This window comes from Ruditapes philippinarum, unplaced genomic scaffold (assembly GCF_026571515.1).
Source record: "Ruditapes philippinarum isolate M1 unplaced genomic scaffold, ASM2657151v2 ctg439_1_1_1_1, whole genome shotgun sequence".
In the NCBI taxonomy this organism is placed as follows: Eukaryota; Metazoa; Mollusca; class Bivalvia; order Venerida; family Veneridae; genus Ruditapes; species Ruditapes philippinarum.
The window spans coordinates 13,987-26,650 of NW_026862043.1; the positions used below are offsets into that span (position 1 = coordinate 13,987).

The 12,664-nt window shown below is 30.8% G+C and overlaps 1 protein-coding gene across 7 annotated transcripts in view; it reads left to right on the top strand.

Annotated features, from left to right (window-relative positions):
- Window positions 1-1,732: 1,732 nt before the first annotated feature.
- Window positions 1,733-12,664, top strand: part of LOC132717753 (dysferlin-like) — a 90,065-nt gene continuing 79,133 nt past the window's right edge. For all 7 annotated transcript variants that reach the window (XM_060701315.1, XM_060701314.1, XM_060701313.1 and 4 more), the window contains exons 1-3: window positions 1,733-1,968; window positions 2,809-2,864; window positions 10,150-10,241. In XM_060701315.1, coding sequence (XP_060557298.1) covers window positions 1,875-1,968; window positions 2,809-2,864; window positions 10,150-10,241 — 242 coding nt within the window. In that variant the 5' untranslated portion in view covers window positions 1,733-1,874. The remainder of the gene's footprint in view (window positions 1,969-2,808; window positions 2,865-10,149; window positions 10,242-12,664) is intronic.

Here is a 12,664-nt window from a genome sequence, read left to right on the forward strand (position 1 = left end):
TCATTTGTTCCAACAGAACGCAGCTACGGCAGAAATGATAAGTTTCTCTCATAAGATGTTTAAACTATGTATACACTTTTGAAACAAAACAATATACATGCATATACATTATTTTTTTTTATTTATTTATTTAAATCTCATTCATGTACATATAAAATTTCGATTTCATAAGCATACATAATATGACAAACAGTGTAAATGGCCATTGAAACATTGAACTATCAGAGACTAGAACACGTATAATACATTGTAATATCAACACATGTTTGTGTTGCTTCTTTATATAGTTTTGAATTCACATGATGCGAGCACACTATTATAATAATTATAATAAACTTTAAGTTATGCTATATTTTGTATTTCGTTACTTTTCAATGCCTTCTTTAAAGGGATATTCAGGCAAAATAATGACAAAAATATTAAAGTGATCTTTTGTACTCATCTCGCGCTAAAATGACATTTCTAAAAGTTTCAGCATAAATTTCTGTTAAAATTCTCTATATTTTGGATTTGAAGCATAAATATATCTATATATGTTTAACAAAATTTAATGCCTATAGAATCACCGAATAATTTAAAAACAAGTCAGGTGACTTAAAAAATCGTTGAAGTTACATTAACAGATACTATGGATATTGTATGATTGAAACAAACTTAAATCATTCATTTGACATGTTCTTTAACGTTTCCAGAGTTCACTGTGACAACTATTGTGAAATCCTAGCGCTCTAACCTGACCCACGCGGGTCAGGTTAGGAAACCGCCAATTTATTCTTAATATGGAGCAAAGTTTTGTTCCTTTGACTGTCTAATATATTTATTTTGAGGGCATTTACAGAATTAGGAACGAAAAATTCAAAACTAAGAAATGAAAATTTTGCCTGTGTCTCCCTTTAAGAAGTCTAACATTTCTTTAATGTATTCGAATTCCCAGCTCGTGGAATGACTTGCCGGAACGGGCTGTTTCGGCGCAAACAGTCAGTATGAGACCACCATTATCATTGAGCCGCGTCACGACAAAACCAACATAGTGCGTTTGCGACCAGCATGGATCCAGACCAGCCTGAGCATCCGCGTAGTCTGATCAGGATCCATGCTGTTCGTTTACAAACCCTATAACAAGTAGAGAAACTGGTAGCGAACAGCATGACTCCTGATCAGACTGCGCAGGCTGGTCTGGATCCATGCTGGTCGCAAACCCATTATGTTGGTTTTGTCATGGCGCGGCTCATATGTAAATTAATCACGAGAGCCATCGCCTTCAAGTTCCCTTTAGAAAATATGTGTGTAGAAACACATCAATACAGTAAATGTTAATTGTTCATTCAAAATATTTTTTATTTCAAAATACGTTTGCGGTTTCATCTCATCAAAGATCTCATAGATAAGCTTAAAAGCGAAAACTCCCTTGCGACTACTTCACGTGATGCGCGTGCATTTTGCTCGCAGTATACATAGCTATATATATGTGAAACAGACAATCACATGTGATCATTTAGATTAGAAATTCTACTTCTAGATAGCTCCTTACATCTAACAATCTTCGTTATTTCACTAAAACTGGATCCTGTTTCCAGTTATTAAAAAGTCCTGTTAAATTTTAGATTTTATCGCGTGATTTCAAGCGAGGTAACTCATTCAACACACGATTGTATTTAATTCTGGAAATAAAACGCATTAGTCTCCCTTTATTCACCTGTTCGCTTAATTGCAATTACCCACAATTCAACTAGCCGGTACATCGGCTGTCAAGTCACACCCACACTTAACAAGATGCACGGAGTGTAAAGAAGGAAGGGGAAATCGACAAAATTCTCAAGGAAAGGTGTTTTGATTAAAATGGATTTTTAGAAAATACATTAGAGTAAAGAACCATGTCTTTGAAGGTAGAAGTTATTAGCGCTTCAAATGTTCCGAATTTGGAAACTTTTGGTGAAAGTGATCCGTACACCACTTTGAAGTATCAAGGTAAGATGTTTCTATAAATAGAACATACATGTTGAAATAGGTGTGTATTCGTTGTTTGTGTATTGCATTTTCTATACGAAGTTTGCAGATTCTTACTTATGAGTTTAAGCATTATAAAAAACCATAGCTTTTAAATTTACTTTTATGTATGGAAATTTTATTTATTCATTTCTGTCAAAATAAATAGTAATTAAATATAAATGAAACTGAAAATGTTGCAATAAAAGCTCTTGTAAAAAGTATTTTTTTTTAATAATAATATGAAATGTGTTGGCCAGCATTTTTAATTTAGCTCATAGTAAAAGATCGTTTTTGTCTGTTATGTAGTATTTATATAATATTCCCTGTATTTTGGCAAAAATACAGTTTATTTATTTTTATTATATTATTAGATATAGTTTATAGATATTTGCCTTAAATAATGTCAGCTTGATAATATTTTTTTTTTCTTAAGAAAAAAAAGAGAGACAAAGTGAAAAAGCTACATATAATTATAACAATACTATGACAGATTTATAGTACTAAATGTTAAACGATATATAATAATAATGTAGTTTGCCAACTACTTAATGGGATTGTCAGTGTATTTATAGGCTCCACTTTAAAATACATTGTTAGATCGTCAAACATGTTTGAAATATTTGCAATTTTTATTTTGCACACTATCTAGAATATTTGTAAAGAGTATATCCTCATTGCAGTTTAGGGATTGTCATGTGTATTATTTAACAATATTAAAGTACATCTTACCCTTAAGTATCCCAAATATTAATTACATGATACTAGTTAATTATTGCATTTTCTTTCCTTTAAAAGTATACATGTACTTTTATGTTGCAGGGATATCCAAAAAGACGCAAGTTATAAAATCAGACTTAAATCCCAAATGGAATGAGGTAAAACTTTATATATTAATATGTAAATTATCAAGAAACTTCCATTATTTATGCTACCATATGCTTATATTTTAGCTTGACTTTCCACTGATTTTTCTCTATGTTAATTTACAGGCAAATAAAGGCTCTTTCCCGGCCTAGCCCAAAATATTTTAGAATCCCATAAAAATCCTATATTTTCTCATGAAATGCCCTATGCATATTCTTCCCCCTTTTCTGATTTATTGTGCTATAATTTCCCCTTCAGATATCCACAGGTTGTTCTGAAAAAAATCATTGCATCAGGCGTCAGCATCGGTGTCGGCATTTGTGTTTAAGCATTCATCAGGTTTACCCCTAATATCAGGGACGGCATTTAGTCAATATTTTAACGAGGGGTATTTTCCCCCTCATATTGGGGGGGGGGGGGTCATGAGTCAATAATTTACATGATGATTTAATGTAAGTTACTGTCCTAAGATGATAATTTGGTCTTAACAGTACATGGGAAAGTCGAAAAACGGGGTTATCTGGATTATTATCCGATATCGTAAAGTAAACACTTACATATACTATATAGCATTATTCTTACAGAATCGTTTGTGTATTACCGTTATGGCTCTGTCGGTAGGTCGGAGTAATTGTAACTATTAGTGTTTTGTACTCATAGGTTCGAACCCAACTTAGTGTCATTTTATAACCACAGTTTTTTCTTCTGTTTTTTATCATTATTCTTTATTTATTTTTCGTTTTCCTTTTTGTTTTCTTCTTATAATATATATTTTATAGTATATATTTATTTTTTTTTTAAATTCCATTCTATTTTCTTTTTGTATTTTTTGATCGCAGTGTAATAAAATATTCGATATCATATTCATGTATGTATATGAAAAAACGGTCAAACTTGTTTTCTGAACAATTGACTGTTTTCTGAGGTAAAAAAGAAGTGTCTTACCAGTAGTCGAACTTCTGCCTGTACGGGCAAAAAACGCATTACCAACACGGTTGCTCTACCTACTGCGCTAACAAGTCATATGATTATGTAGTTTTCTTTTAATTTTTATAGGTTGTAGCATTGATCTGCCTCACCTATTTTTCGCATTGTTATTGGTCTTTGTTATGTAAACAAAGGCTCAAGTTATCATCCTAGGACAGTATTATCAAGACCTTGATGTTATATTATATTTTATACATAATAGCCGAATCCCAGGGGAGGTCATGACCCCCAACCCCTTTCTGGCACTTGTTTGCATTATGGTGGCATAAACAATTATCTATGCAGAATGATGGCACAAGTGTTAAGAAATTTTAATTGTTAATAATAAGGAAGATTATAAGTTCACTTTATGTTAGAAGTGTAACATGAATTCTGCTCCAAATTGATATTTTTATATGACATGACAAAAATTATATCTTATAATAAAGGGAAGTTGTTTTGTTTTGTTTTTTTGAGATTTTTTTAATAATAATATAAAGGTCTAAAGTCAGTTCAGGAAGAAATAACATGATCATCTCTAAGGACATTACAATGTATTTCATTTGATAGGCATGAAGAGTAAAAAATTGTCAAGTACTTTTAAAATAGTTTGATCTTTAAGTGAGGTTAAATTTCTAAATCAAATGACTTTAACTGGATTATGATGAAGGCTTAAAGGGTATTCAGGTCACTGCTTTAAAACAATATTGTAACCCCTTGCAGAAAAGTACTCCTATTAGTGATCTCGGAGTTGATCAAGAAAGACAGATATTTAACCACCCTACAATGACACTGTGCTCCTAAAAATGCTACATGTATATACGGTATTTTGTCCCCAATTTAAATTTTGCAATATAAGTGTAAAAAAAGGGGTGAAAAAAAGAAACAACAACAAGCAGTGGCTATACTAGTGGTATTACACAGGTCAGATAAGAGTGAAATATAATTAAGTGATGATAATTCATTATGTTCTTGCATTGAAAGCATTAAAGGAATTCCATTGAGGTGCAAATGCTTAAAAACATAATATTTGAAAATCTGAAAAATATCAAGTGAAATAATTAAATTTAAAATTAAAAACTTAACATTAAGGAACAAAGAAATATTCTCAGAATTAAATTGAAAATTGATTTTTTGTCCAACCCTTTTCATTTTTGGGTTATTTTGCGTAATAAAATTGATAATTATGGGAAAATATGGTGAGGGATTGATATTAAAATTTGCACACATTAGTAATTGGACAAAACTTGGAATTTATTTCTACACAAATTTCGAAAAAATGTTGTCAATCGGGACACATCAAAACCTTTAAAGAATGCTCAAATCTACAAATGTAACAATTATTTAATAATACTAATAGGTTATCATATAGTTATCATTAATAGATAATGATAACATTAAAATGATTTGTCAAAGTGAATGTTAAGTTCTTGACACTTGACATGTTATGTATGGGTGATGCATGATTTAGGAATGCAAACATGAAATTATGTGAAATTAAGTAACATTGCTGTCACTGTAGAAAATTTTGAAAATTAAAGCATATAGCCCCTTTAAGCTAGTGCAAATAAATTGTTAATTTATGACATAGCTTCTTTAATATGAAGTACATGCATACCAACATAGAGAGATCAGATATATAAAGTCCAGTGGTAATCAGTTTAAGTTTGACATATCAAAATACTCTTGCCAGGGTGAATATTTGTATTGGGGGACCAGATTAATGTTAAACCTTTGCATAGTTTATCAAAATGTCCTCAACCCACACATTTGCACCATGTCTATGTAGAAATCCTACTCAAAAACTAATAATTTACCTATAATAAAATTTTAGGCTTGGTTGAGATATTTTACATAACTTTAGATAGCAAAAAAAATTTCTTTTGTAAACATAAAAAAGATTGTATGAACGACTCAAATAAGACAGGTACATTTGTATTGACTGCATGCATATATGATTAAATTGAAAAAATGAAAATTGTTTCATTTTAAACCATGACCCTGCTAAATGGTAGTTATGTAATGTCAACTTACCCTGGAGCATGTTCAATTTCTTTTGTAGTTTAAAATGGTTTTCTGCTTCAGAATTTCAAATTGATTAGTCTGGTGTGATTGAATATATATGTACTCAGTACTGACTATATTGTAAGATATTTAACTGATGCCATATATATTTGCAGAATATTAGGCCTGAATCTATGGCTCACATGATTAACCTAGGCAAATTTTTGAATTAGAAAGTTGAATGAGAGGTCTATTGGTTCAGAAATGCCTCTCAACTCGTATGTATGAATCAAATCTGTACATAAATTATAAAATTACAGTATGACAACTTAACCAAAATTCAATAATTTGACCTTGACTGTCAAGGACATTTAAAGGTCAAGTTTGAGGGTGTGAGTTGTACCAAAGTCCATGTAACCATGGTTCCTCATTAAATTGACAATAAATAAACACTGGTTTGTTTTATAGAATAAAACTGAAAAAAAATAATGATATATACATGTATTAAATTAAACATGAATAAAACATGTTTATACCATAATAATATGTTTGATCCTTATTGTAAAGTATGATTACAAAAAATAAGATGTTTGTACAGACATTATAATAATGATTACTAAGGTTACATTGAGCTGATATGATGAATTGATAACCAATGTAACATATGGTATATGATAACATATGTAATGTTATCTGAGTTTTAATAACAGGTGTGTCATATAATGTCAGAATTTAATCAGTCTAAGTGGTTTACAATGCTATATTGTTGATACCCTTTAAATTATTTATAAACAATAAAGCATTGAATATTTAAATTACTATTTAAACTCTTCATGTCATAATTATATGTACCTTTAACTCCCACTTACAATGTTATTTTAAACAAAGAACAGCCTTGGTTCTATATATGGAAACTGCATGATGTGTGTGCCTACATTTTGTTGACATGCAGATCATGTAAATAACAATAATGTCTTTGATATGATGTGCTTAACTGTTTGAATGAATATCTATTTTCATAATGTCATTTTAAGTGCCAATTGAAATTACTCAACTGAGGTCAAAACTGTAACAGTTTCTGGTCCAGTACTTACTATTGAGAGGTTGGGAGATCAACTCTCGGAAATGTGCATTATTATTTTCTAATTTGAATATAATTCTAGATAACAATGATGCCAATTGTATAAAGTTTTGAACAACAAAAAATGAAAATGGCAAATTCTAGTGTATATGGTGAGATAAACAGCCCACCATTGGAGATAAAATTACAATTATATAAATTGCTGCAGTTTGTGTAAATTGCATCAGAGAAACTCACTTTTATATTTCTTTTAGATTTCTATTACTTTAAAAGTTTATATTTAAGTGACTGCACTTTACTATTTTTAACCATTAATTACCTTGCTTAATATCTTAAATGCACTTCACCCCAATTAATATCGTCAATCTTCAATATGTATATAACTATTCATCATAGGTAATTAACTGAATAGTGAGCTGGTGCAGACCATGATCAGATGGCATGGATGTTTCGACTGATCTTGGTAACTGCACTGGACATATTGGTAGAAGCGGGCTAATTATAGTTAAAATAAACTATTTAAGTTTAAATGCTAATATTTATATCTGGTAATACATGAATTGATATGCATGAATTATTGAAAAGCATGAATTATTGAAAAGGGGATTATCAAACTTTCACCATTCAATAATAATATCATTTCTCTTCTTATGTGACTCGATTCATCCGGGTAAAATGAATGACCTTGGGGTATTTATGCATTGGTACATGTTATACAGTCGTCAATAAGAAATTGCTGATCATTCAAAGTTGTCATAGTCTATCATAAAGTGTATACGCACTAACGATTTCATGATGTTTTTACACGTACCTTTACCTATGATTCATAAACATTTGAAATAACATCTTAATGTTTCACTTTGAAATATACACATCAAAAACCGTGTGTAAAGAATGTCACGCAATGGTGTATATTGTATTTTTTATGTGACATATTGAGTTTTATATGGAAAATTTTAAAGAAAACACATACATTGTATATATTATTTAATCTTATCAATTTTTGTTGGTCAAAATGATCTTATAAAGCATTCTTATTTATTGATAAATAACATTCATGTTAACAAATGAGAAAAAATATGCAACTTTTGACTTTAATTTAGGAAAGGGTGCTATGAAATGTATTTTTGTGCATATTGCCTGTTGTTTTTGGAAGTTATCCACTGTATAACTAAATCCTGTTACATAACCAGATTAACCCTGATCCTTCTGAATTTGTATAATGGATTTGCCCTGCTTTGAATTTGGAACATTCCATTCAAAGTTTAAAGGATTTCAACAGTATAGTGCCTGGTCAGCAGACTCAATAGTGGTGGCAATTAGGCTTATCACTTTCAGTAATTGTTTTATTAATCTAGTAAACACTACTCAGCTGTATTGAAGTGGGATCATGTCAGTTGAGCATGTAATGGAGTTGCTGTGGACTCCCAGCATAGAGAAAAAATTTTCTACAGTATTTCAACAAAATTTCCTCAACAAAATTTCATTGCATATCAGATTTATAGATATATTTTTAAGGTTAATGCTTTCTTTGAAATGAATTTACCATTATGTTTAAACTAATACAATCTAATAGCCATATCTATTTCTTTAGATAAAATATACTAACTAGTATATGAAAAAATCTGACCGTAAGTTAATCAGTCATACAATGTGTTGAAATTTCAAAAATGTGACCATATTATTTTACTAGAAAATGTGACCATATTATGGTACTAGGATTAATGTGACCATAAGACATGGATCAGGAGGTTATGGATTGCTGTGAAAATTTGAAAATGGGACCATTACTTTATTGTAGATCGATATAATGATAATTTTTAATATTGAAAATGTGATTATTAGTTTATCGAAGAAAAATTCAGCTATTGAAAATGTGACGATTAGTTTACTAATAAAGTTGACTGTGTGTCATTCAATCATGATAGGTAGTATAATATATTATCAAGATATTGAGAGGTGAAGAATGTTTGACACACTGTAGATAAGTGGTGTCGGACATACTTCACTCATTCATTATCAAGTGCTTGATAGTCTCTATCAACCTGTTATATCTATTACTTGTTTAAACCTTACTTTAATAATAACAGAATCCCTTGTGATAAAATATTTATAATATTTAACTTGGATAATAATTAATAATATATACATGTATATTATATGGAGAGTGTTATTAAAATACACACCAAAGGCTCAGTTTGACTGCACATCAGCTCCATCTGCACATGGGAACTGAAAAATATCATTTTGGATAATGGCCGTTGCTTTAATTTGTATGCAAAAGTAAATTACTTGATGATGCATTTTCAAAGACCTTTGTTAGCTTGTCTGTTTCTAAACAAATGTCGAGCTGTTATCATTGCTGCTGTCTTTACTAGACAAGTGCTAACAATGTGTGTGGTGCTCTTATTATATCTTTGAATTTTGCCTAAGGAATTGAAGACTTGCCATTCAATCAAAGCTTGCAATATATTCAGTCACGTCCTTGCCATTCAATCAAGGCATTGTCAATTATTTCAAGCATTGCCATATTCAATCAAAGTATTGCCATTCAATTAAAAGATTACCATATTCATTCAAGGTCTTGCTATTTAATCAAAGTCTTGCCATTAAATCAAAGCATTGCCATATTCAATCAAATCATTGCCATATTCAATCAAATCATTGCCATATTCAATCAAATCATTGCCATATTCAATCAAAGCATTGCCATTCAATTAAAAGATTGCCATTCAATCAAGGCATTGCCATATTCAATCAAAGTATTGCCATTCAATTAAAAGATTACCATATTCATTCAAGGTCTTGCTATTTAATCAAAGGCTTGTCAGTCAATCAAAGCATTGCCATTCAATCAAGGCATTGACATATTTAACTGAACCTTGCCATATTCAATCAAAGCCTTGCCATTCAATCAAAGCCTTGTAATTTAATCAAACTCTTGCCATTAAATTGAAGCATTGCAATATTCAATCAAAGCATTGCCATTCAATTAAAAGATTGCCAATTTATTCAATCTATCAAAACTATGTCTTAGCTTTGCATATGCAATCTCAGCGTTACTAAATTTAACCATTGTCAAATTTAAGTATTTTAAGTTTTATTAATGTTGATCATTCTAAGTCATTTTATGCTAAGCATGATATTTTTATACTAAGCATTGATTATAAGATTTTCTTTTTTACTTGCGTTTCCTTTTTGTGAAAGGTTGATGTAATTATGATAAATGAACCTGTTTATTTCAGACATTAGAGTTTGATCTTGGAGGTGTACCAATCAGTGGAAATGACCAGCTGGAGGTGGAAGTCAAGGACTGGGAAAGAGTTGGTAGAAACAGGTACAATACTTTTTAAAGCAGCAACTGTTCTTGTATTCTTGTATTAATACCTCAACTAAATGAGCTGTGTCATGACAAAACCAACATAATGGGTTTGCGACCAGCATGGATCCAGACCAGCCTGCGCATCCACACAGTCTGATCAGGATCCATGCTGTAGCTTACATACTCAATAACAAGCAGAGAAACTGATAGCGAACAGCATGGATCCTGATCAGACTGCACGGATGCGCTGGCTGGTCTGGATCCATGCTGGTCGCAAACACACTATGTTGGTTTTGTCATGAGGCGTCTCAAATTATTATATATTATATTAATTTACTTGGTCTGACCTGGTTACAGAATTATCAATAATTGTAAGTTTATTGAATTTTAACTTTTAAGAATGTTTGAACAACCAACAGATAGTTATAGTGAGAATATGCAGACGTGGAGCCTGACCTCAGGTTCTTTACTTGTGCACATGTTAGTATGACTTGAAAATCAGGGAGATGAGCTTGGAAAAGGGCCTCTAACCGTATTGTTGAATGCTTAAGGTTTGCATTAATTGCTTATGAACCTTTGAATCATTTGACCCTTGGCAATGTTTGTTTGAATCTAGGTAGGAAATTCAGATTATTTTAACTTGAGGAAACTATTTTACAAGCTTATGGAAGGTTGGTGGTTTTATTTGGCTACTTCCAAAAAAAATCTAGAATAATAGATTCCAACACCTGTGATCTTTCAACACCTATGATCTGATAATCTTTCACTATGTACAAGAATGATTGATTTTTTATCTTGAAGCTTTGATCATTTTAGCAAAGCAGTCATGAATAAAGTCTCCAAGGTGTAATATTATTATTTCATGACTGGAAAAATTAAAATTTTATGACAACTTTCATTCAGACCTGTTAAATCATTCATAATACTAGCACATTCCTGCAGGATACATAATAATATTTGGTTATTATCAGAAAGTGCAAAATCTTACATTATAAGAAGGCTTATTACTATTTGTATTGACTAGAATGAAATGTGTGTATTCTAAGCTTAATGAGGGTCCATCTACCCTTTGAGAGTATGATGGACCTCTGGGATGAAATGTTGAATTAAAATATTCTTGATTTAAATTTTAGAGTTTCAATTAAATTTGGAGGTTTAAGCTGGTTGAAATCATAATAATAAACAACTTTTACACGTAATATTAAATGGACCATACTATATATAAAGATATTTCAAGACTTAAGTAATGTAAAACATTCTTTGCCAAGGTAAACCGATAGCATGAACATAGTTTGAAGAAGATAAATATTTTCTACAGTGAATTTATTTCACTTTTATCTTCCAGAGATTGTAAAATAAACACATATTGTGAATATATGCTTACATTACATATGTTTAACCTGTGATAGACACAACAGACTTTCTGACTTCAGACTCCAAGTTATATGAAATTTATTTATGTGACAAATTGTTTATTTTTTCCCTATAATTATGTACTGAGCTACTGGCTCTGGAAATTCTTCTCATGAATGTGGCAAATGGTGTGTTTTTCACTAAATCTGGAAGATTGAATCAATATCTGATCTAGACGGAAATTTACTAACACAGTGCAATTTAGTAATCCAATATCTGTGTGGTCAGTTAGGTCTTGTTTTGTTTTCTCCATTCATGACAGACTGTTTGACCAGTTTGACCAGTGTGACCTGTCAATAATAATTGGTATTGGTTTGTAGTCCTGAAATACTTTACTGCACCATTGATAGATTTGTGCTGACATTATATTATTGTTAACATTTTGAGGCAATAATGTCCTGTGGTGACCAGTATTTAAAAAAAGCCTGGCCCTGTGATTTTCCTTTCCATGTATTTTGACAAAACTGCCAGAATTGACTATTGACTTCCTTAAAATTGGAAACAATAGGTCAAGTTCAGTGGCATTTTCATAGTACTGTGTATGTGTATTTAGACTTTGTACTCTGATCGATCCAGACTGAATTAAAGTTATTGCTGCCTGTGTACATTTTAAGATTAGGATAATTATAAAGTAATATGGCAAGAAAGATCTGAACTTTTAACCTGTTGAATTGTTGTAATGGATTTGCCCATTTTTGCATTTTGTTCAATGTTTAAGGGCTTTTATTATCAAAATAAAAGAATGACATTACCTGAAAGAGCCTGGTCAGACTGCATAGTTGTTCAGACCAGCCTAGCTCTACATTAATGATGGGACATTATTTATGTAGGCTAATGAATTATGGTTTGGTTATTAAGTCTTTCAAACTTACTTTGAACTTAAGGAATTGTCTTCAATTTGCTTTGAAAAAAATCTTTTAACCATTTAACTATTTAGAAAATAGATAAATAATGTTAATGAAATGAAGTAAGGTGAAACATTTGCAATGAAAGAGGAAATAATAAATTCCTGTTTTGAAAGGGTC